The 26,790-nt window shown below is 37.3% G+C and overlaps 2 protein-coding genes across 3 annotated transcripts in view; both read left to right on the forward strand.

Annotated features, from left to right (window-relative positions):
- LOC128867777 (calcium release-activated calcium channel protein 1) overlaps positions 1-26,790 on the forward strand; it is an 81,453-nt gene that overhangs the window by 21,111 nt on the left and 33,552 nt on the right. Inside the window, exon 4 of one of the 2 annotated variants that reach the window (XM_054109270.1) lies at positions 26,202-26,732. In XM_054109270.1, the coding sequence (XP_053965245.1) occupies positions 26,238-26,732 (495 nt within the window). In that variant the 5' untranslated portion in view covers positions 26,202-26,237. Of the gene's footprint in view, positions 1-25,882; positions 26,733-26,790 lie in introns of those variants that run through there. The other variant, XM_054109269.1, reaches the window with a different exon arrangement.
- Positions 9,283-12,855, forward strand: LOC128867778 (probable serine/threonine-protein kinase MARK-A). Its single transcript, XM_054109271.1, has one exon. It carries the CDS (start codon positions 11,366-11,368, stop codon positions 12,533-12,535), a length of 1,170 nt encoding a protein of 389 aa, XP_053965246.1. The 5' UTR covers positions 9,283-11,365; the 3' UTR covers positions 12,536-12,855.

Here is a 26,790-nt window from a genome sequence, read left to right on the forward strand (position 1 = left end):
CATATCAGGTGAATACGGTGAGTGATTGATGGTTAAAATGCGATTTCTAGTCAAAAAATTCGTCGTCACTTCAGAAAACTAGGATTAGTTGAAACAAGCGTCTGCCATTTTTTCCAGCTGGATGATGGAACCAGGAATGTATAGCTCTCGCAAGTCGAACACAATCGAAGGAATCAGTTCTTTCACCTAGGCTTTTTTAAAGTAATCATAAAGTATCTGTGAAAGATGTCAGTAGTGAATAATTCCTAGACGGTCCTTTTTTTATGTAATCTTTGACATTTTTCAAGCAGCAGATTTACAATTTTACGTAATAGCAAAACGCGATAAAATTGTTGGAACTTAATATGAAAATTACGGGCCCGTAAAGAACAAGATATCTCGAATCTAGTGATTTTTTTGGTGGAAATAATCGTCCAATGAATCGACACTGGTTTTGTCGAGGGTAGAAAGAGGACTGGAATAGTGGAAAATCTTGTTCTCCAAACTGAGCTTACTAACAGTAAAGATATGAATTGGCCATAAGATACTTAGTGTTATCGAAACTCCAATTCTTTACTACGAAACAGTTTTAAATAATTATAGCACTGGGACTTATTCACAAGTTTTGACGAATATGACGAATTTGAAGTTATCCTGCAGTGATGCTCTTTCGACTATACCAGGAAAAGTTCATTTGCATTGAATTGGTTAAGAGAAGCTGGTTAGGTATTCAAATATGTAGAAAAGCAAACAGACTTTGGCGCATTATTGTGGAATGAGGACAACAATTTACTCTACAATTTACTTGTGTACCAAGCAGTTGTTGCAAAATGCGCCGGTTCCTTACGAAAGATCTTGCTGCAGCTACTGAAAGTGTTTGGGCTTTGCGCTCAGAAGGCACAGCGCACTGATAGAGTTTTCTTATACGTACAGTAGATTTTTACGGTACATAGTAAATATAAAATTTATTTAATTTCAAATCGAAGATTTAAACTTTTTGCAAATTTTAACAAATTTTCATCATTTTCAATGTGCTTTAAGGGAGGAGGCCGAAATTTCGGTGTTTTTCGAGAATTTTTTTTAACAAAGAAGGAATAATCAGAAATTGTTTAAGTTTAGAGGATATTTTATTTATATTTTTAGGTACACTTTTAAATTTGTTGAAGCTATTTCCGCGGAGATAGTGGCGTTAGAGCGTGCTGTCCATGGACGATCGCCATCCGAGTGTCTTGCGGGTGGGAAATCCTGAAGTTGCCATTTTTCTCTGAAATCAACAGCAATTTTTTTTTCATTAACAACATATTTCTTAAGAATATGAACCTAATTGTCGTAAAAAAATATTGAAAGTTATATGCTTTTGAGGCGTTTGAACACAAAGTAGTTTTTTATTCCATATTTTTTCAGCTATTTTGCTTAAAAGCCCATATTTTTAATAATAATATAATCCCGGAATTAGGTTCATATAGATTAGAATTGAATAAATAAAAAATCCCAAAAAATTTTAGAACGATTGGTCGATAACTTTTTAAGCTAAAATTCCTACCAATTAAAAAAAAGTAGTTTCGAGAAAAACGTCGTTCTAACTAACGCTCGCTACGGTGCGGAACCGACGGGCAGTCACTTAAGTGCTCATAGAATCGGGAACAATATGAATTTCGCTTTAAAATTTTTACCACTTATTTTTGAGTAGTTATACTAACAATTTATGCAATAAAAAATTTTTTTGATCGATCTAAACCGGTTTCCCCCCTTAAAACTGCATACCTATCTTTTTTTAAAACATCTGATTAAAAAGTGTGAAAGTTTATGAAAATTTGTGGATTTTATTTTTTAATATGCACAAAGTCTTTAACTTGGATTTATAAGACCTTGGCAGTAGAATGAAAAAAATATGTATTATTATTTAATTAAAAATATATATTTACTTATATAATATATATTACTAGGAAAAACAATTAATAATATCACAAAACAAAAACAAATAATAACAATAATATAATATTTTTCACCGAATTAAACTTAACCTTTCCCTCGCCCTTAATAATGACTAACACTCTCTGTGTATCACTACAAGTTACCCGTTGTCTGGTTGAAGATCAAAGATATAAAGTTTCCGTTCAGTGCATAGCGCACCTGGGATAACAGCTCCTATACCTGCTTCTCCTTGCATGCCGCTAAAGTCTTGACGTGGTACACTTTTTCTTGTTCTCATTGCGACTTTGCGCTGAATACGAATTCTTTCCCTTCCACTTAGCAGACGAAAGTAGTTCATTTATAAATTTATTCAAAATACCAAAAATAAAAACAAAAACAGATAATGAAAAGCCAACAACCAACGTAATCAGTTTTTGAAAAGGTAAACAAGCAACAGTGAAGAGTAGCTAAAGGCATAGCTAGAAGGGCAAACAAACAATTGACCCCATTTTCATATCAAATGCTGGCCAAAATAAAGAAAGCAGGCGTACAAACAAGTATTTCCAGTGGTCAAAGGAAAGTGAAAAATTGTGTTTGGAAGAGTTTATTATTTTAAGCCATTAAATTGCATTTGTATGCATAAATATTTAAACCACGAAAATCAACCGAAAGCCGCAACGCCACCTGTAATAGTTTCAGCACAATTAAACGCAAATAGTTTTATTGCGGCCAATTAGTGAAAGAAACATTCCATTTACATGCGAGTGCAATACAATACAGTTATTTATAACGCTTTTGAGAATTGCTTGCTGAAACTGGCTAGTAAATGTTAATTATAATAAATACATAAAATGTGTTTTTTTTTCAAGTAATATGCAATTAAAATTTTCACAATTAATTTCATGCAACAACCTTCGCTTTTGGCGAATTGCGTGAAGCCAGTGAGCGGCTAGCAATAAATCTGTACAAAAAGTACCCGGAAAAAATAAATTTATTTTAGCTTATGAACAATAATTCTTAAAAACTAATAGAGGAATAGTTTTTTCTTAATTGTAATACAGATTATGTATAGGTAGTGTTGAAGAAGATTTAAAAAAGACTATTTTTATCATAGAAATATCGATTACGATACTTACGCATAAAACAAAGTGGGCTCAAAGATTGCGCTTGCGAGCACTGAAATATTGTGAGCACGAAATTTGGGAAAAATTCATCTATTATTTTCACGGTAGATGGCTGTAGTGATCGATATCTCGTAAAGTTTCCATAAAAAAAATTTAAAGTTTATGCTCGTTACCAAGGCAACATTTCACACTAAAAAAATTCTTTTGCTGTTTTTTGTTTGTTCTATTCAGTTGTGAGTTACAGGGTGTTAATGGAAGTTAATGGAAGTTAACAAAGGGAAAATTCAGACATTTTACAGTTTTTCTTTAATAAGGCGAAAATGCAAGCCAGGTGGATAAAATCATGGATGGTATTTATGATGCGGCCGCCGTAGCCCAATGGGTTGGTGCGTGATTACCATTCGGAATTCACAGAGAGGTCGTTGGTTCGAATCTCGGTGCAAGCAAAATTAATAAAAACATTTTTCTAATAGCGGTCGCCCCTCGGCAGGCAATGGCAAACCTCCGAGTGTATTTCTGCCATGAAAAAGCTCCTCATAAAAATATCTGCCGTTCGGAGTCGCCTTGAAACTGTAGGTCCCTCCATTTGTGGAACAACATCAAGACGCACACCACAAATAGGAGGAGGAGCTCAGCCAAACACCTAGCAGAAGTGTACGCGCCAATTATTTTTTTTTTTTTTATTTATGGTGCCGATACTGTAACAGCTAATTGCGTGCAATTTTGGTTTCGTCGATTCCGTTCAGGCATTTTTGATGTTAAAGAAATTTTCTATAATGTCGATAAAATCACAGAAATAGTCGAAGTTAACCGGCTATTAGTAGTCATAGCAACGCCTAAGAGCTAAAGATCGACCATAAAATAGTTTTAAACCACTTACGCAACATAAAAAATACAAAATAAAAATAATGAATTCCTTTTCCCACAAACTAATATTATATTTTATTCGAACGTTTTTTTCTTTTTTCAAAGCACTCACTCACTCACTCCGCTTCATTTAAATGAGAATTTCCGAATACTTTTTGAACAGAAGTTATGTTTATTCACGCATACACACATGCACACGTCGTGCCAATTTAATTGCTTTCCGCTTTAATTTAGTTTTCAATAGTAATTTTCAGTTTGCCAGCGTGAGGCGTCAAATGCCAAGCCGCATACTTTTTTATACGAGTTTATTTGCGGCATTTTCGGCAACTGAGTAGGTATTAGATATATCTCACTTTAAAAGAAGCATACCAGTCTATATGACAATGCAAAATTCCACTTCATTTCCGCCAATTTTACAAACTCCCCAATTCTTTGAAAAGTGTTTAGCAAAAACGCGTTTTTCTTTGGAATTATCATAAATCTGTGTGCTTTCGAAAGAAGTTTAAGTTGGTGTACTCCCGACTTTATTTGTTATATTCTTTGATAATACCGCGCCGAACTTATCTCAAAATGTAGCTTGTTGCCACTTAATTACCACTTAAGCACCCATCAAAATATCTCAACGCATATCGCACCCGCGTGCCGGAATTAATTGTCGTTATCATATTAATTGTTGTTTTTATGATCCGAACGCTTTATCATTTATGGGTGGCTTTTGATTTGAAACTATAAAAATGAAGTGAGTACTAAACTTATAAATATGAGCGGGTTTGTGCGAGCGTATATTTCTATGTAAATTTTTATAATTTTGCGGTTTGCTGCCATCTAGGAAAGTGAGGTTTAAGTGGTGCCAGTAACTAGTTGCAGAACTAGTTGCAGAACTAGTTGCTTAGTAGCGCTCTGGCGACCATAAGGATTCTATATATAGGGTCCGCCATATAACTTTACGGAATTAAAAATGCTATAAAAAAGAAACTACTCAATATTTTTCCAAACTGTTTTTTTTTTTATTTTGAAGTACAATCCCTCCGGTTAATGATGGAACACAACTTCATTCATATGGCTGCCTCGGCTAGCCATGCACCATCCCATACGATCGGTCCAATTTTTCAACACATTTTCGATTGTATGCGGCTGTATTTCAGCTATGACATCGCGTATGTTGGTCTTCAGTGCATCAATTGTTGCTGGTTTGTTGGCATAACACTGGTCTTTGACGGCACCCCAAAGATAATAATCCAACGGCGTCAAATCGCAGTTTCTCTTACTTTTTTAGCAAAGTAACGCGCATACGCCTCATTCGGTGCTTTTCTTCTTCCCATTGCCGTACGTAATTTTCGTGCACATTCTGCAACATTACCATGATTTTCAAAGTAATGTCGCAATATTTCCCAGCGTTCTTTGAGCGTATACACAACCATTTTCGTTCAGCGGAAGAATAAAACTAATTTTCTGGCAAATCAGATGACAGCTAAGTGTTACCATTCTTCAAATAATACCTAGTTCAAATCCGTTACGATAGATGGTGGGCCCTTTATTTCTTAAGGTTAATACTAATTTCACAGCGGTCGAATTGCGTCAGCAACATGCATTTCATTTGGTGTGAAATGTTGCTAGCAACATTGTTTGTCAAATGAGAAGGAGCGTCAAATTTATGAGCAATTGCAGAGCAAATTGGCACATTTTGGTAAATAAAGTGTTGTTAACCAATTTAGTATCATACATAACAGGGTGCGCCATCTTTTATGTTGGTATGAAAACATTGAATAACTTTGAAAAAACAAAACTGATTTGTATAAGTGAGGTATTTCTATTTGGATTGGTTATTTACAATTTATTAAAACTATTTTTTGATAAAATATCAATCAAGTGGCCAGCTTTATTAGCAATCACAAACTGCGATCTTTTTTCTGCGTTTGTCATCACTTTGTCAAGCATTTCGGGTTTAAAAGCGTCGAGCGTCGGCACGAATGTTTGCCTTAAGCTGGCCAGTAGTCTGCGGCTTGTTAGCGTAATCCTTACTTTTCAGATAACCCCACAAAAAGAAGTCCGGGAGTGGTTAAGTCAGGTGATCTGAGGAGCCAGTCGATGTCACCTCTTTTTGACAGGGGAATTTTCGTTGCAGAAATTCAATTGTTGCATTCGCAGTGTGACATGGCGCACCGTTTTGTTGAAACCAGTAACCGTCTAAACATTTATCGGGAACTTTTGAGGGGACTCGAGAGTAATTCGAATTATATGAATTAGACATAATTGGAAAGGGTCCGCATTTGCAATTTTCCCCGGCGTCCGGATATGCTCTCTACGGCCCTGCTCGTGTGGATTCTCGGTTCCCCAAATGCGCCAATTTTGCTTATTCACGCTGCCAGAGAGGTTAAGATTTGCCTCGTCAGTCATTAAAATTTGCTTCCAAAAATTGGGTTCAGTGTCAACCATTCGAGCGACTGTTTGGCCGTATTCCAAGCGACGTGAATGGTCTGTCCGCAATATTATTTATGTCAATTGCACTTTTTACGGAAACAAATTTAAATCAACTTTTAAAATGCGCCGCATTGTGGTTTCACTGACGCCAAAATGCTGAGCGCGACGACGATACGACACTGTTGCCAATATGCCCAATAATGATAGAATTGTTTATAAATTATAATAGAAAATTTAAGTGGTAATTTTTTTTAGGGTAATTTTGCCATGACGCAATTTTAGATGATCTCTCCCACAGGACACCTCCCCGTTCAAGATCAAATTAAAGAATTTTTACTAACAAAAATTCAAATGGCGTTAGATTAATATAAACATGGAAGAGAATTGAATTGAGTGAACAAACAAATCTAGAGGAAACTCTAAATTATGTCAGTTCTAGAACTGATTCTGTCAAATTTCTTTACGCACCGAGTAGCGGTACCACGAATGCACAAACTTTCGTATTTCCTCAACTTTGGTAAGTCTTCGTAAGTACCCGAAAAATATGGACTGCAAAATATGCTCGAAATTGTTTATCATTTCTAACACTTATACAGTTATTAAGCCTCTTTGATTCGCGAAGCGTTAGCAAGTGGCGCATAGATGAAGCAACTGGTTTAATGAACATTTGTTGGTAGCGCTGAAAAAGTGCAGCCCAAAATTACATTTGTCTGGAACCACTTAATCAGTACAGGGAAACATTTGTTGCTTCAACTCGTTGCTAGTGATGCTCGCGCTCTGTCAACACACTTTGTGCTCTAGTTCTTCTCAATGTTGTTATTGATTGTGGGCTGAAAAGTAACGATTGCGAGGTGTGTGAGCAAGACGGGAACATCAAAAGAGAATTCGAAAAGCTGAAGCAACAAAAGTTTCCCTGTGTGAACGCGATCTAACGAAATCCTCTTGAGAGAGAATTTGCATTGCGCTAGTGATTTCTACCAGTTTTATGAGGCTAACGGCGAATCTTGATCGTTAACTTTGTTGTTGCTTTCGCATGCAAATTTTTCGGCAAGACAGCAGTGGCCAGAAGAGAAGTCGCGAATTGAAAGCGGCTATTACTTTCGACAGTACTTACAAAATATAATCTCTAATTGTGCATATCCAAATTTTCAGGAGTTATGTCTAAAATTGACTTTCTTAGGGTTTATTTTTATCAGAATTACAAATTCTTTGCATAAAAACAATACAAGAAAATTAGTTTGGAAAAAAGAAATCCAATTTTTTTTCAGTAGATGGCTGTAGTGATCGATATCTCGGAGAGTTTCGATCAAACAATTTAAAGTTTAAGCTCGTTGTCAAGGTGCTATTTAACACTAAAAATATTCGTTCGGCGTTTTTTGTTTTTATTCCATTCAGTTGTGAGTTACAAAGTGTTAACAATGTACATATGTCAACAAAGAGAAAATTCAGACATTTTACAGATTTTCTTTGATAAAAGCAAAAATACAAGCCATGCCGCTAAATTTATGAATGGTGTTTATGGTGCCAATACTGTAACAGATAATTACGTGCAATTTTAATTTCGTCGATTCCGTTCAGGCGTTTTTGATGTTAGAGAAATTGTCGATAATGTCAATAAAATTACAGAAATCGAATTGACCGGCACGTTAGCAGCCGTTGCATCGACTAATTTTGGGCGGATCAAAATTTTTGAACATTCTTTTAGAAAGTGATACCTTCATAAAATTAGATTTTTTGAAAGTTGCAACTAAACCCTAAAAAAGCTGAAATAAGAAAAATATATGAAGTTGAAATTAAAATGTATTTCTTGAAATGCGATACCCTGGGTCTGCGTTTTCTAAAAGATACATAAATGCTATACAAAATGCGAAAAAAAATATCAGAATTCAGAAAAATATTGTAAGGAAGGTTTCTTAGTAACCTTATTATAGTTTAGATTTTCGTGCTAGACGGTAATTATTTGCTTTTAAATTTAATTGCAGTTTTAAAATAAATTAAATTAAATTTTGTATGCACTTAAACCATAAATATTTGCATAAGTGCAACTCTTCACCGAAATTTTTTGAAGTATGCATTGAAATTCTCCAAGCATATCGAAAGTGAGTTTCAAATTACACACATTTTCCCATACCCACAAGAGTAGCAATAACAACGCACTCGAAGCATACCTTACTTTAAAGAGTATTGTGAGTAAATAATGGTGCCATCCAACCCAAAGACCCATATCGAATTCGGTACAAAAAAGGCAAAGCGCAACAACCAATTCACGGCTTCAGCTTGCACATATACACGTCTGTATGTATGTATAAAAAAGCAAAATAAGAGCCGGAATATCCCACGGTGAGAGGGTTTTCCCCCAAAGTAGTGCAAAAAAGTTTAAAACTATTAAAGAGAACAGAGCGTATGGGGAAGTCAAACTGCTGTGAACATTGCAAACGCACAAACTACAAAAACAAAACAAGTTTAAGACACTGGCAACCGAGTTATCGACATTTGGCAGAGCCAGAGAGCAGCAGCAACAGGAACAACAGGAAATAAACCAAAACAAAGTCCATGAACATAAAAACAATACCAAAACCAGTAAGACAATGCACTATGGGTTCCAACCTCTTGCAGCAACATGACTTCAAATTTTGTGAGTGAGAAATTGCGAAATATAAACATAAAAAACTTGAAAGCTTTAGCCGAACGCTGATAGACGATCGATGAGCGCAATGAGGAGCAATCTGTAGCAACAGCAGCAACAAAAGCCCAAGTGATAGCCACGTGAGCGCCTACAATGGCAAGTGGAGTGTGGGACGTAGACGTGTGCTCCGATTGAGCTGCGCTCACGGCTGGCGCGTTTTGGAACAACAATGTGGTGGTAGGGTTTGGTCGCCAGCCGATCGTGCGCTCGTCTCTCATACGACAAGCTTGTAACAAACATACCCTACATATGTACGTATTTACTTACTTACTTTGACTCGTCGTTGGCTGGCTGACTGCTGCGACTCCAATGCGCTTTTTGCGGTCGCGGTCACAGCCACAACCGCAAACAATAAACAGTACATTGGTAGACGTTTAGAAGAAAACACTGGAACATATTGAACTGCCGTCGCTGAGCTGAGCAAACGCGATCGCTTGAACGCGCCAACGTACTTAAACGAGGCGGAGAATACTCGAAAGAGAAAAAATTAAAATAACACAAAAAATTTAAAAAAACACGAATTAAGTTAATAAGCAAATAATAATTAAAATAAAGTCAAGTCTATAAAAGCAATAAAGAATGTTGATGAAGAACAACAGTACAGTTTCGGGTTGCGGAAGTGTGTTGAAATACCGTAATCAATAATATAAAATTTAATAAAGACTGATTTTGACTCGAACACGCGTGGAAAAAGGGGAGTGTAGCAGTTTTTGCTGATTACGAACAATCAATGACATTTAATGGCAAATACAAATACGGCGCATATGCGCATACCTACTTACGTTCATAAATAGAAAAATAAAAAAGTAGTGCAAAGTGCAAAATAACGAAGCAGCAGTAGAAGTGAAATAAGAAAGACTAAAAAATATGGAAATATTGTGTAAATTTTATTAACCAAATAAAGAAAAATATTGAGAACCAACAGAAAGGCAGAAGGCAAACAACAACTACACACACACGACTCACAACAAAAACAAGCCAAACAAAAATAAGAGAAAAAAGTAAGCACTAAATACCAAAATCAAATATTGAAAATAGACACGAAAAAGGTACCAAAATATTAAAGAGATAACATTTCAACTTGCAAAGCAGTTCGAAGGCAGTGCAAAAAAGGGTTGTCGAGCGTTAAAAGGCTTAAACAAAAGCAACAGCCGCGCAGCTCAAGTGACGTTAATTAAATAGAAAAACAACAAAACATAGCCAACAAGTGTGGAGGTGCACAAAAACAGAAATACTAAATAAATAATTAAATAAAAAATGAAAAAAACCGACTAGAGAGCAACTGGTGTGTACTCACAAGTGTGAAAATTCTGAAAACCCAATTACAAACTTAGTGACACAACTGAAGCTGACGAGTGCATAACGAAATTCAGGCAAGCGAGACAAAATCTGTTTAGAATAAGTTTTCGCAAACTTTCCCTCACCTGCAATTGGCACGCAATCCGTTAGCGGCAAAGGGCTACGGAGCAAAGGAGCAGGGCAATTGAGTTTAGCGGTAAAACAAGCCAGCGTGACCGGAGCACGTTGAGACGACGCACGCTGAACAGGCGCACAAAAGCGTGGCAAATACAACAAGCACGACAATAGTGACCAGTAATTTTGTGATATAAGAAGTTGTATAAATTAAGGGGAAAACATTAATAAAAAAAAATGTTTGATAATAAATACCGAAAATAACATTTTGAGAAAACAAAAGATTGTAAAACAAAACTACAGATTATAAATCCAAGCACAAGCCACTACAAAAATAACAACAATATGTATATGAATTGTTTATTAGCAAAATAAAGTTCGGAAAATTCCAGCGACAAGTCAACAGACAATCTAAGCTAAGCACCGGCTGAGAGTAAACAACTAATTCATCTGTGAAAAAACACGTATTTTTGTTTTTGTTGTTTTTCCTGAAACAAACGAGAAATTAGAAAATTAAAAACATAAAACTTGAATAAAAATAAAAGTAAAAATCAAAATCAAAAAAACTTCATGCAAACACGCTTGCACACACATTTAACTTATGGCAGAACAACAGTTACACAAACGACATTGACGCTTGCAACAGACGAAACTAATTAACACTAAGCAATAACAGCAACAACAACGTCATTAGACGCAGCTAACGCCACAACAAGCAGCGAATCAGTGCAGAGAGCTCTAAGCGACTAATTTATCGCTGCTCACTGCTCGTCAAACGCCAGCGCCGCCACAAACAGGTTTCACACGCAAGGTCAACTAGCGACCGATGCCAAATAAAGTAAATACAAAAATAATCAAAATCAAATCACTCAAACATTTTAACCGTTAATCAGACACAGTCGGCAAGGCAGACACAAACGGATTTCTGGAAAACTAAATCCTTTGTGTCACATTGACCAAAATGGACACGACTCTCACCACCTGGTATAGTTGCAATGAGGAAACGCAATGCCACGACAACAAGTGCAATAATGAAAACAACAACGATAACAATAACAGCAAAAATAGAAATAACAATGATAACGTCAACAGAGCTGACACTCAAGTCACATTTAATCACTGCAAGGCAACCGAGCTGCGCCAGACGCGTCTACAACGTCAACACGAACAGCAGCATCTCTCACAGTCACTCACGGCGAGCCCAAATCTAAGTCCGATTCCAAGTCAAACACCGGCTGCGCAAAGTGCATTTCCCTTCAACGTTGAAAAGTCGCGCTCCAGTTCGGTGCCACATCGGTTGCCGCGTCGCAAACGTCTACAACGCCAAAAACCCACCGACCTGGACGATGCGGATTTCGCCTACGCCGCCGATCTGGAAGAGGAGGATGAAGAAGAAGAAGTTGTGCAGCAACAGCAGCCAGCAATGTACAATACGGCCCCAATGCTAGACTCTGCACATGATGAACATGTTGTACCCTCATATGCGGAGAAACGGCTGCATCACTTCCAGCAGCAGGGCCACAGCACACCCTTCGACGGCCAGCCTTCATCCTTGCCAAACTGCTTTGCATCCGCCGTCCCCGCAAACGCCTTTCATCATCATCAGCTGCAGCAGCACCACTACCATCACCACCATCGCGATCATCGCCTTAAACATGAGGAATCGTTTGACTCCTCCACCACTACAACAACGAACACCACCGATACGGCTACCAGTCCGGCGAGTCCATCGTTGCGTCGCCACCATTTTGCTCTGCTTAAGCGCGACAATTCCACACATTCAGAGTCATCTAGTCGCTATTCGAGTGTGGATAGTTTATTGGAGGCACGAAAACCAGACCCCGAGGCCATATTGATTAATTTAGGATTTGGTCCGGTCGGTTCGGAGGATATTCTCTCGCGCATACCGAAACGTTTTCTCAAGCCGTCGCAGGTACGCGGCATTGACACAGAGGCTTTCATACGTCGCCTGCAATTGGCCAACAATCTTGCCGATCACAGCGTGTTAGGCTATCGTGGACTCACCGGCAATCCAGATATACCGCCGTCGCGTATTGTAGCCAAGATCATGCAACGTTTCGAGGTGAACGAACGCAAGAAGTCGATGAGTTCCATTGAGCACACCATTTGACCGCACGTGACAAGGAGGATACCGGGAATTCATACATTGTCTCCAGTGCCAAAAAAGAGTACTTTAATGATTTAAATAACTTAGCAATAGCAAAAAATTAAAAAGAAAAATAATCAAATATTTTTAGTATTTTTAATAAATGTAGTAATAATGTTTTTGTTATTGGTAGTTGTAGTCGATACTGTAATTTGTCATTGTACTTAACATAGGTTGAAGCAAAAGTCCCGTTAAGTGAAAGATGTATATGTAAGAAGATTTATTAAAAAAATGTTACTTAATTTATTGATAATAAAATACAATATTTTGTCAAACTTTTAAAATAGATTTTTTTAGCTAAAGCAAACTCAAAAATATTACTGGGGCTATTCACTCAAACAGGCAGGCTAGCAAACTGCTTTACCCACCTTTTAATATTGCCGCCACTAATGAAATTTTTCCATTTCGATTCCAAATAAAAGTAGGAGATTGTTCAGTATTGACTTTTTGCAAGAAAATATCAAATATCGGCTTATAAGGAAAGTCAATGCTTGCAATTTTCGATTGATAAATTATACTATATATAATAGTTTTTTTTCAGCAGGCTGCTAAAGCTAAGGAGTAATAGAACCCAGTTCTCAGTATTTTTTAATGGTGAAGTAGCCACAGAAATGAAATTTTTTATTTTAAATTTTCAGCAGGTAATTTATTTTTTAATGAATATAATACAGAGTTATTTTATAACTTGATGTCACCACGTTTTCAGAAATTAATACAAATTTTAGACGAAGCTGTAGCAACCTTTGTTGGGCCTACTCTCACAAGTAATGGTTTGCGGTGACCATCAGCCGTTGTATGGGCTTATCTAAAATCAATCGATTATTGATGATTTCTTTATAATTTTTTTTTTTTTTTTTTTGAAAACTAATTAAATAACTTCGTCCACACTCCGAATTATGCTTATGAAATTTATTGTTGAAAAAAAAACCAAAAATCTCTCGATCTAGTACCAATTTTTATGCTTTAAATAAATTCTATAAATTTGATTGAAATCTATCGAGTAGCGTTTGAATTAGAGCGGTCACTGATTTCGAAAACATAGTTTCGCGAAATACACAAACACATAGAAACTGACTACGATTTGCACTTGCTGCCAGCTACCAGCCATCGAGAATCCTAAAGCCCCTAAACTAGCAAATATTTCGAAAAATTATACTACAATAATATTTTTGTTTAACACGTTCCCTGTCCCAATACAAAAATGCAAAATTGACCGACAAGTCCAACAGGGTTTTTTGAATAATTGGTTTTTTTTGTAGTCATAGGATAGCTTTAGTAATAATAATAATTCAAAAAAAAAAACGGATGTAGGGTATTTCTACCTGAAACGCATATGGTACATGAGCGTAGAGGGACATTTTTGCTTCTGCACATTCATGAAACACATGTGGTTCATATACCCCCTGACGCACATATGGCTCAGGAACGTATCAGTGCTTATCAGGCGCACGTTTACTGAACCATATGTGGCTCAGCGGACAGGGAACGTGTTAATTCTGACTATCCCTAATCCCTTCACATATTCCGGCATAGAGATTTTTCTCTCAAAGATGACCAGCTTTCTGATGCTTCTATCGAAGTTGATTAGACTAAAATAAAATCAATAATTGAATCGGCTCGGTTGGTTGTTTAATAACCTCGATATTTGATCATAATAAAAAAGATATTCACCCAACGCAGCGCGTCAGGATTAGTAAGACCGCGTTCGTGCATCGAAACATTTGTTGCTTCAACTCGTTACTTGTGATGCTCGCGCTCTGTCAGCACCCTTTGTGTTCTAGTTCTTCTCAATGTTGTTATTGATTGTAGATTCCCTTGTTACTCCCTAACAATTGCAAGATGTGTGAACAATACGGGAACATCAAAGGAGAATTCGAAAAGGAGAAGCAACAAAAGTTTCGCTATGTGAAGGCGGTCTAACGAAACTCTCTTGAGAGAGAATTTGCATTGCACTAGTGAGTAGTGCATACCCTCTAACGGCGAATCTTGCTAGATAACTTTGTTGGTTTTACACACAAATGCTTTGTCAAGTGAGCAGAGCGGATACAAAGCGGGCAGAAAAGTGGCGAATCGAAGGCGCCTAATGTTTGCAAACGAATTGTAATCGAATTTTTTTTCTTTTTTTTTTGGAGGAAGTCATTATTGATGATGCTAAGTGTGTCACCTACAATAACAGCAATTGAAAATGATCTTAGTCCAAGCGTTATGCACCAGCATCTAAGTTTTAGATCTCATCCGCTTATCGTAACCCTGCCATTGCACCACTAGAGATTAATAAATGGTTTGAAGTTCGCAAATATCTTTAAAGAGTAAAAGTTTTATTAATAATTTTTACCTGAAATTTCAATAGCTTTGGTTTTCTGCTAATAAGAATCTAAAGTGGAAAGGCAACATGGAATCGGCGCAATCGGCGCAAAGAGAAAAAACTAAATTTAGTTCTTAAAATTAAATTTTCGACTAAAAATATTCAGTTATATTTCAGGGCAATAATACATTGCAATTATTTCTTCCCAACCCAATATTATGTTACAGTTATTTCTGAACCTAATTTCAAGTACAGCTGATCCAAACCCAAAAATTATAATTTAAATATAGCGCAATATGAATAATTTTTAACCAAAAGGGGATTTACTTTGCAAAGGCCGCTAAATAATCGAATGTAAAAAAATTATTTTTTTTTCTTTATTTAATTTGAGATATATCACTTCTGGGAAATGAGAAATCACTTGTTTTATCATTTCAATTTGCTGACACAAACTTGCTTACAATTCTGTGCACTCGCGCCGGGCAGCAGTTAGTGAAGTGAGTATGTGTAGGTGTGTGCACGGAGTACGCGAACGCAATTCAACAAAATTTGTTATAATTAATTTTATTTCCGAAAATATTTGTTGCTTTGCGAATTCAACAAAGGCTGCAGCGCAAATGCATTCGCTGTTCAAAGAAAAATCTTTTAATATTTCATTTGAAAACAAAACTTGATTGACTTTAAAAGTTTTTGCTTTTAAATCAATAAGCATTGGGAACTCATAGAAAAAATACATATCTTAATTTAAAATGCATTCAAATGAACTATGACTGCTTAATAATTTAAATTCTGTATTAAAATGCTGCAATTTGGAGCCTGAGCAGGAGGAAGTGCTGAGCCAGCTTAGAAGACTCTGTTAGTAATGCAAAAATAAATGAACAGCTGTTCGATAAAACTCCTTAGTATTTCCAGACAATAATTTATTAAAAAAGAAGTGTTTCTTTAAGTACTATTAAAGTCATTTACATTCACTTCTAGCACAAACAAAGCTCACAAGAAAGAGCCCCTCAGTAGTTGAAGCGCGTCATCCATAACACTGCTTGCTACAAACATATATAAGTACTACAATTGGGTTATGAATTACATATTCTTACATACGACTGTCGTTTGAAAAGTCCGTACAAGTCAGAGAGATCTCACCACTGGCGCGTACCAAGTTTATGTTTAGTTAGCAGCATTCCTTGGAAGAACATAAACCAAGTTTCAGCAAGATCAGTATATTCCTTTTTGTTTGGCATTCGATTGAATTCGGGATGCCGAGTGATTTCCCCTTTTGCATCACGACAATGCACCAGCTCACGCCGCAGCAGTTGTAATCACAAAATTAATGGCACCCTCCGATCCTTCGGTCTACTATTGGTTCCCCAATTCGTAGAAATGACTGGAGGGAGACGTGAAATGGCTATTCAAACGTGGAGGTGGTTGCAGAAACGAAAGCTATTCTTTCAACTTGGACAAATCCTATTATTCGGAAGGTAACACCAAACTAGAGCAGCGTTGAACAGGATAAGTGTATAAGCCCAACAGGAGGCTATGCCGATTAATAAAAAAGATTTGCCCCAACCAATTAAGGAGTTCTCATTTTTGCACGTACTTTTCAAATGACCCTCGTGCATGCCTAGAAGCAATTTCTATTTAACCCTAGCGTACTAGCCTGGTTTTATTAAATTTTAATATTAGACTTGAAATAAACGAAACTTACACTTGACTTTCTTGTTGGTGTGAAACCGGTTTACTGCATAAGGAAATTTTTATGTGCGTATTTCAAACCTGTGTCATGTATTTTTCAGCTTGCCCACTTTTCGCCTATAAAAATCCAGTTTCACACTGCCTAAAACAACTTGCCACTCAAATCTCTTAAAAGCCATTTTATGAAATCTTTGTTTTTCGTGAGAACAATAAGAACTTAACTCCAAATTAACCATCAAAATATATTATTTTTCTTCTTAATTGGCGCGATAACCGCTTACGCGATTTAGGCCGAGTTTAACAAAGCGCACCAGTCGTTTCTTTCTCGTGCTAACAGGCGCCAATTGGGCACACCAAGGGAAGCCAAGTCCTTCTCCACCTGATCTCTCCAACGCAGAGGAGGCCTTCCTCTCCTCTACTACCACCAGATGGTACCGCATCGAATACTTTCAGAGCCGGAGCGTTTGTATCCATTCGGACGAAATGACCCAGCCAGCGTAGCCGCTTCATCTTTAATCGCTGCGCTATGTCTATGTCGTCGTAAAGCTCATACAGCTCATTGATCCATTGCCTGCAATACTCGCCGTTGCCAACGTGCAAAGGTCCAAAAATCTTGCGCAGAATCTTTCTCTCGAACACTCCAAGCGTCGCTGCATCGGATGTTGTCATCGTCCACGCTTCTGCGCCATACGTTAGGATGAACATGATGAGAGTCTTGTAGAGTGCTAGTTTTGTTCGTTGAGAGAGGATTTTACTACTCAATTGCCTACTTAATCCAAAGTAGCACTTGTTGGCAAGAGAGATTCTACGTTGGATTTCAAAGCTGACATTGTTAACGGTTTTAAAGCTGATTCCTAAGTATACGATGTCTTTTACAACCTCGAAATCATAGCTGTCTACAGTGACGTGGGTGCCGATACGCGAGTGCGCCGACTGTTTGATTGAAGACAGGAGGTACTTCGTTTTGTCCTCGTTCACCACCAAACCCATTCGCTTTGCCTCTTTATCCAGTTTGGAGAAGGCAGAACTAATAGCGCGGTTGTTAAGGCCGATGATGTCAATATCATCGGCATACGCCAACAATTGTTGATTGGTTGGTTAGTTAAAGTGTTGATTCTCCCAGAATCCAACTAGCGCTTCCGCGCCATTTTGTTGCCACATCCTCGTTATCAACTTGTTTAACGGTTATTTACAGCATAACTATATCCAATCTGTGCGGTTAAGGAACCTTATTAGGTTGTTAACGTCTAAGCCAGATAGTTGTTCGAGATTCTCGAACAGCGGTTGGCCCAGGGTTAACATTCTGTCCTTCCATAGGGCAGGGCATTCACAGAGGAAATGGAAGATTGTCTCCTTTTTCTCCGATTGTTTGCAACTGTGACAGTATATATTGTGAGGGATACCCATTTTAGCTGCTTGTTTTCCGATAGACCAAAATCCAGTTATGACTGCCGTTAGTCTCCAGCCGTCCCGTCGTTTCATTCTTATTAATGCCGACGAAATCGAGGTTGTAGGTGGGCCATAACGTTCTGCTAATTTTGCAATTGTACGCTCTTATAAAATATTGTGCCTGAGCGATTAAGTTCTGCGGGTCGTACGATCCTCTTCAACATCAGGTTAAAGAAGTCACACGACACCGAGTCACCCTATCTGAAACCTCGTTTGGTATCAAACGGCTCGGGGAGATCCTTCCCAATTCTGACGGCGCTGCTGGTGTGGAGCAACGTCATCTTACATAGCCGTATTCGGAAACTCCTTTCCGTACTGTCGAATACAGCTTTGAAATCGACGAAAAGATGGTATGTGTCGATTCTCCTTTCGTGAGTCTTTTCCAAGATTTAGCGTATTGTGAATATTTGGTCAATGATAGACTTTCCAGGTCTAAAGCCACACTGATAAGGTCCAATCAGTTAGTTGACGGTGGGCTTCAGCTTTTCACACAATACGCTCGCTAGAACCTTATAGGCGATCACCCTTCTTATGAATTGGGAAGAGCACATTTAAATTCCAATCGGCAGGCATGCTTTCATCCGACCATATTTTGCAGAAAAGCTGATGCATGCACTTACCAGCTCCTCGCCGCCATGTTTGAATAGCTCAGTCGGCAATCCGTCGGCGCCCGCGGCTTTGTTGTTCTTTAGCCGCGTTATCGCTATTCTCACCCCGTCATAGTCGGATCTAAATATATTGGCAATTCATATATATAATATATATATAGCAATATATGTTCTGCTCCTAATAAAAGTTTAGTAGTTTAATAGTAAAATAGTCAGCTGATTCAGACTTTGGTTAAAGCAATAATTTTCAGCATCGCAGCATTTTTTATACTTTCTTAAGGCATTAAAATATTTTCTATTCGAAATACTTAGATACATTTTTTGTGTTAATTTGATTAGAGTCGCCTTTGAACTCGCTTTGATTTTATGTATAGATGCAACCCTTTGCCATATTGCTTACGTACATACATAAATAGCTAACTATTTAAAAATAAACACTGTAACCGCTAAAAATAGAAAATCAAACAATAACTTGCATACCTTATACAATTAGGGGCAACAAAAACCCGGCCGTACATGAATAACGGCAAGCGCGAAGCAATTCACTTATCTTCGCGAAGGTACCGACGTCAAAGGCCAAGAATGCGTAGACGCACCAAGGGGCTGTTCAACGATATGCCAGTGAAGAACAAATACAAATAAATAAATTTATAGAAGATAAATCTGTGTATAACCATTTATGTATGAATGTTTCTAGTGCTGGGTATTGCACACTCGCGCAATAGAAACCAAATCGAAAATATTCACGTGCTTATAGAGATTTTCTATCGTAAAGAATGGAATGTGTGAAATCATTGAATTCTCTATCTATTGGTTGGCACTTCAGCCCACTTCAGAATGGGCCGCAAATAAAAATTTCTACTGCACAAGATTGCATTGCGGCCAATCAAAGGCAATTGAAAGCAATCATTAAGCGTTGCTGCAAAACGATTTTCGCAAAGTGATACGATAAGTGTGCATACACACATCCATACAAATAAATTTATGTATACATATGGAGAGTTGGATTTATTCAAATAAATGTGTCCATGCAATATAGGTATATGTATGTATGTATGTATGTATTTTTGTACGATCAACATCTTTACAAGTACTCAGCAGTATTCACTACTTTCGAGTGCTCTTGGAGTTTAATCTTTCAACTTGAATGGGCCTTGTCGCTGCAGGTGCCTTGTGGACTCATGCCACGCATGGCCTAAAAAGTAGAAAAGCACCGAGAGGAGAGCCTTAGAGTATCGGAATCATACACTGTTCAGCTTAGAATTGTATGAATCAATTTGAACCCGCTTACTTATACAAAATATATGCAAATAAAAGCAATATTTACATTCACACATACATACATATTTTATTTAGAAATGCTAACTAAAGCATTGTGCCAGAAAATGTTCGATAGCGACTGTTATTGTTCAAAATCCTAAATTGAAATCATGTCAACCGCTAAAATGCTAAATCCAGCCACCGTGTGTTCCACATGCATACATACATATGTTCACACATACACACCACCCCCGTGCAGAACTAATAGCGACATGTAAAAAACTCAGGAATTTGATTTACAAATGCGCTACAGATTTGGCACCCTTCGACAATTTCCTGGCTTTTGTTTAAAAAATGCCAATTCCATATGCAATATTAGTCTGTTTTATTCATTTCGCTTTTCTCGAAGTTCGTATAGAAATCCGTTCAAGATGTAGATTAGCATTTGGTCACGTAACAGGTGTTATTGTAAGGCGAAACACAACTCATTGTTTGAATAACGGAACCAATCGGAATTTATATGCGTGTGTATGCACATACACATTTATGCATGCATACATACGTACATTTCCCAATAGTTATTTTAACTAACCACAATAAATTGTTTCCTAAACAGATGCAGTGACTTCGAACACGTTCCACACATACAAACAATGTATGAAAGTGTGGATGTTGCTTCTTTTTACTACGGTTAGAATTCAACATCGTTAGAGTTCAACATGGTGAAAAGAATTCAGAGTTCAACTTCAATCCATTGCTGCTCAGGGCGCTTTAGGTTCAAGGAGGTTGGCCTCTGAAGGCAGAGGCAGAGGGCAACCTCCTGTAGGACATTGTAGCAATTTGAAGCAGATTTCTCCTTCCATCTGTGTACTTCATAGGTCTATTTTCTTCGATGGACTGAAGATGGAATCTGAAGCGGGAGCGGAAGTTTTCTCTAAATCAGTCAATATTTCAGTATCTTTTAAACCGCCGAAAACTAGTAGTACTTTTTACTCAGAGGTGGTCGCGATCCTGCACGCGCTGTTGAGATCGCTGTTGGGAGGGAAACATTAAAATCTTTTCCGGTAGTTAAGCTGCAATCAAGGCGCTGTCGTCGCCATGTTACAGCTCTCTTCTGATTAACTCCTGTAAGGAGGAGATCAAACGTCTAGAACACGCAGGAAACATTTATCTTAACTGGGCTCCAGGGCATAGGAACATAGAAGGAAAAGAAATTAACGATGAGCGTCCTCAGGCGTCGATGTCTCTTTGACCGTTGTTAAAGGGACACTGCACAATTTCTTTCTTAAAACAACCCAAGACAGTTAGAGTTCTATTTTATCGCGCGCTATCTCAATAACACTTTGGCCTGAGGATCCCTCCCCATTCAATTTCCAAACTCATAGCGGTGGTCACCGGTTACTGGGTGATCGGCACTCTTGCGGAGAAACTTGGACTCTCGTACAACTCCCATTGCAGAAGCTGTGGCTTGAGCTTCCTTTCGCCGATAGACCGAAGCAGTTCTCTACCCTAGATTCATTTTTCACCGCCACTACTACAGCATCACTGAATGGCTGTAGATAGTTTTCTTCCTTTTAGTTGTGTAATCTTTCGCAGGTTATGGTAACAAAATTGTACTCCTGTGCTGCTTGAAGGGTCCCCGTGGTATTCTTGCCATCTAATCTACCAACCTATCTGGCCAACATCAAAGCGCGATTCGTCTCCCACAGAAGAAAAGTGCTTTTTTTTTGTTATTTCCTCTAAATGTTGACCATTATACGGAATCTGACGTCCGTACTCTGTGCTACTCACTGAGCAAGTGATGTCGGGATGCCATTAACCTCGCGAACGATATTTTCTTTTAGAGCTGAGATGGTCGCTGGGTTTGTTTCATAGACTTTACTTTTGAGGTACCTCCGCAGTAAAAAGGCCATAGGGGTAAGATCAGATGACCTGTGCGACCAGGATATGTATCAGTTTTTTTAGGGAAAAAGTTACGCAGTATTGCCATGGTCTCTCTGGCCATATGCAGTGTTGCGCCACGTTGCAGAAACCAGTCTGGGTGTACTGAATGAAGAATGTTCTCTTATTATTGGGAGAAAATAATCATTCAGCATGCGCCGATAAGAGACACCACCCACAGAAATTGGTTGCCCTGCACACCAAACTGGCACTTTGAGACTGTGAGTGACTGTTGATGTTTTAATAGTGGCTTCTTACGTTTAGGTAGCCAATAACGGTAATTTTGCTTATGTACTAACACTTTCATTAAAATTTATGTCTATCGGCCTATTCAACGTTAACTTTCGGTGTCCTGCATTAATTCTGGATTAACAATATCGATGGATTGGAGAAGATAAATGTGTATCAAAATAAAACCGTCAGTATTTATTACTAGGAACATATTAATTTAAGCAATTACTCAAGTATCTATTAATAATTTTGAAAGTTTAATATTCAACCTACTTTCACTCTACACGTCACGTACAGAATTTTTTTATATCACGTTTACAATAAATGTTTCAAATTAGAATGCCACTTTGATCCAAAATAAATCCCACATCCTCTTTTGCCACGTTTTTTCTTGTTTGCCACTTATCTCCACGCGCCACTCACAGCCAGCGTTAAGTGTCAGAGTGAGACTCATTTTGACACACCGTAAATAGTTGATGATGGGAGTGTATGTAGTTGAATGTTTAGTTACAACTACCCTCAACACTCAAAATGATTCTGGACCACTTCAGCTTAAGAGCAATTAAACGATTTAAAAATATTTAAATGCTGTCGCAATTGAATAGATTCTGTTGCAATACATACATACGCACATACATATGTACATACGTGTGTATGTAGGTCTCCTGCTCACCGAATTGTGCACGATCAGCGGAATATTTCATTGTTTTTTTATTCTTTATTAAGGGGGAAGTCTACTGTGAATTTTTCAAAAAATCGATTTTTTTTTTATTAGCTTAAAAAATACTTTGAACCCTCTTAAATAAGGTACAATATGTGTTACAGCTGGCTAAATTTTTCTTCGTTGAAATTTCGACCTTTTCCCGAAGCGCTCCAAAGCGCGTACCTGCTATACTGAAACTTTAAACGAATTTTTCTCGAAACTAAGTTTTTGTATACGGTGTACACGATATCTCGAGTTCTGATAAATGAATCAGCTTAAAAATTTAATTATATATTCTCTGTAATAGTGTCTCTCGTCTGACATAGGATTTTTTTGATATCGTTATTTGTTAAATTGTTATAAACAATAGTAACATCAATTTTAGGCAAAAAAAAAGAAAAAAATTTCAAATTACGTCAGACGAGAGTCAATACTATGTATATGATAACAATATTTTGTTTTTTTGTTTTAGATCACCGAAACGTAAGATTTCATGTACACCGTTTAGGCACCTAAGAAAAGCGGACCTGCGCTTGCAGAAGTGCCACAGCGGCCATTTTGAATATTTTGACTTAAAATTTTTTTTTCAAAAACTTAAATATATAATAAAGATAAGAGTTTAAATAGATTTTATGTACGAGCAATATTTTGTTAGAAATAAAATCCGGAAAATAAGCCTGTTTTTCCCCTTGTCACAGTAGACTTCCCCCTTAAATGACAAAAAATGAATATTATTTTCGAAAAAAAGCAAGCAATAAAGTTTGGTTTAAAATCCAGCAGTGCATAAAATTTAGAATTTTTAGGAGCCGAATAAAGAAACGGCACGAGCTATGAATTTTATGTGCGGGTAATATCTGGATTACAAATATTTAAAATAATTTTTAATATAAAGGGTATTTCAAGTGGCTCCTAGATGTCAATAGCGAATAATTCCTAGACGGTACCTTTTTTATGTCATCTTTGACATTTGTCAGATGTACAACATATCGCAAAATTCATGTTTTTTTTGGTGGAAATAATCGTCCGAATGAGTAGACAATTCAAAGGTTGGTGAAAAAATTTCGAGAAACTGACTCTATAGAACATTGAAAAAGGGCTGGCAGAGCAGACTGGGGTTTTTCGAAAAGTAAAGTTTATATGAACAAGCTAACAGTAATTCCAGAGCTGAAACACAACATTCGGATCGAGATTGGTGAACTCAATACAGTAATGTGTGAGCGTGTCCTTGAAAAATGTATTTCTGTAGACTAACAGTGAGCATTTAAATGATGTAATTTATCACATACATATATAATTGTTAAAAGGCTTATTTTGAATAAAATAGTGAACGGTAAATTTTTGCAAGTTTTATTTTAAAACAACATCTAGGCGCATCTTTTGAAAGACCCTTTAGTTTTGTATAGACTTTTGTATAGTTCTAAAAATTTCGCCTTTATGTCTGGCACCCTTTGATATTTTAAATTGATATTAATTATTAAATATGTAGCATTAAGTGGACAATTTGTTTGAAGAAGAGTCCTCCAGCTTCAGCCGAGCATGATTAAAAGTTTGAATATTGTCTTGATACCAAGTAACTTAGTGTATGACAGTTAGAAAGTGCTCAGTGGAAATCCTTCAACAACTTGGGCTTTGCCCCTTGTTTTCCCCCTAGTGGGGAAGAACTATAATCGAACTCTAATGTTCCTACTAAACCATAAACTTCTTATTGAGGGATAAATAAAATTAGAATTCGCGAACTTTTCTGAATTCGGCAATTGAGAATACATACATATGTACATATTGACAAATTGAGCCGTGTCAACGCCAAGTTAGGCGGTTTCCTTGCTAATCAAAGGAAAAAGGATGTAGTTGGAGGTAATTGAACAAATAAAACAATTTATCAACTAAAATTAATTATTTATTATTAATCCTTTAAATAACATTGGCATATTTTCACTACGATGGATAACTATTATAACTCATAAGGAACCCAAGTCCCCTTTTTCTGAATCAGTCCCAAAGCATGCAATCGCTTGGAAATGGATTGGCGGGTAACTCCTAATACTAAAGCAAGCTCTTCTTGTGTTTGACACGGATCCTTATTGAGCAATGCCTCTAATTCAGCGTTTTCGAAGGTTTTTGGCCTTCCCTCACGCTGCCGGTCGTCAACATTAAAATCACCGCCTTTGAAGCGACGGAACCAATCTCGGCACGTTGTTTCACCTAAAGCAGCATCTCCATAAACTTTTTGTAGCTCTCGTTGCGCTGCAGCCGCCGTTTTTTTCGAATGAAAGAGGAAAATCAGCACTTCCCGCATATGACGATTATTCGGCACAAAATAAGACATTTTCACAAAACCAAAAGTATATGATACCAAAATAAAATCACTAATGTGTCGAAGCAGTTTGTTTACCATATGTATAAGCTTGGTTTATGACGTTTAGGTTATGTTAGAATCGACTAGCGCACACTGCTGGCGGCATCTATTGACAAACAGCGAGAACTTAGTTGCGCACCTAATACATAAATATAGAAAAATGCATTTCTTAAATTGGCAATGTATTAGAAGCAAGAATTTATTAACAAGTACTCATATATGTATAAGTAGTCCTGTTTTTTTTTTTAATTTACATGTGATTTTAAAAACAAAATAAAAATGTAATTACATACTATTTATCATTTAGAAATCCCCAAGGGCACAATACCCAGGTAATAGCAGGGGAGCAAAAACAAAAAAGTAATATATGTATATTTTTTTTTGCATTTTGTCCATAGAATGCCAAAATATATAAATTGCTACTGCTACTATGCAAAATGCCTTGGAGAGTTTCACAAATATTTGCCTCCTTTAAAGAGTTTGTAATAGGCAGTTAAGTATTACCTATAACGGAACATCATTTATTCTATATAATATAAATATGTGTTTAGAAGTAAATAAAATATTTTCCAAATTACCATACAGTACCATTTTCATGCTTCAAGAGCTGATAAAAATTTTTTACCGTGTAATTACAACCTTTAGCTACAGCGCCATCTGTCGACAGCTGTCATAAATAAGTGAACTGTCATAAAGAAGTTTCCTTCACACTCCACCAGATGTCTCAACAAATATGTAGCTGTCATCTGTTTTCAAGTTGCTTGCTGCTTGCATTTTCTATTTTGATTTTCTGTGCATTTTCATTGTCTTTATTTTCGTGTGTGTTTTGTACCGGATTGTGTTCATTGGCGACTGGTTTTGAAGTCGCCGTATTCGCTTTAATTATATTTACACGAATCAGAAACTTTCCAAAACGCAATTGCATTTCAACAGACGAGCTTGGTGCTTTTGAAGCGCTCCATTGAACATCTCATCATATAAAAATTTGTCTTTTTGTACATTTCTTGTTAATCAAAATTTTATTTTGTGATTTTTGTTAAATTATTCAAAATGTGCGGAATTAATTACAACGACAACATGTTGCGTAGCTCTATCAAGACTACTGCTAGCGCAGCTACGACAAAATGTCAGTTTGGAGCACAACAGCGTCTGGAGTAGAGAATGCTTTGAGTGCACAACAACAGCAACAATTCAAGGCAATCCATTGCACAAGCAGCAACAGCATACAGAGTGCTAATGCAGGTAGCAGTAGTGCTTCCAACAACAATCACGCCTATAACCATCAGAGTAAAATCTTAGCCAGTCAAAGTCTCACGACAATCGGAAGTCTCGCACATTTGCATAACATCAATCATTCACCAAGTGGCAGTGGCGCTACAAGTAATTCAGGCACTGGTTCAGGCAGTACACCGCATCTGGGACAACAATTCCACACCTCAGCACTATCAGCTGCCACCGCAACGATAATTGCCGCAACTGCGGCCTCATTAGCAGCAGGACACCCGAACTCACATAATAATAATAGTAATAACAACAACGGCAATCACAACAACATTAACAATTCCAACGCTTATCAGCGAAATAATAGTATCTCCCAGTACACGCCACCAACTTCCAGGGTAAGTACGGGGTCATGTGGTTTCAAAACACGCAGTAGATATTTGGGGGGCTATAAGC

The sequence above is a fragment of the Anastrepha ludens genome, chromosome 6 (assembly GCF_028408465.1).
Source record: "Anastrepha ludens isolate Willacy chromosome 6, idAnaLude1.1, whole genome shotgun sequence".
Lineage (NCBI taxonomy): Eukaryota > Metazoa > Arthropoda > Insecta > Diptera > Tephritidae > Anastrepha > Anastrepha ludens.

Excerpts from the sequence above, each read along its gene's own strand:
- LOC128867778 (XM_054109271.1), top strand. The coding sequence starts at position 11,366 with ATGGACACGACTCTCACCACCTGGTATAGTTGCAATGAGGAAACGCAA.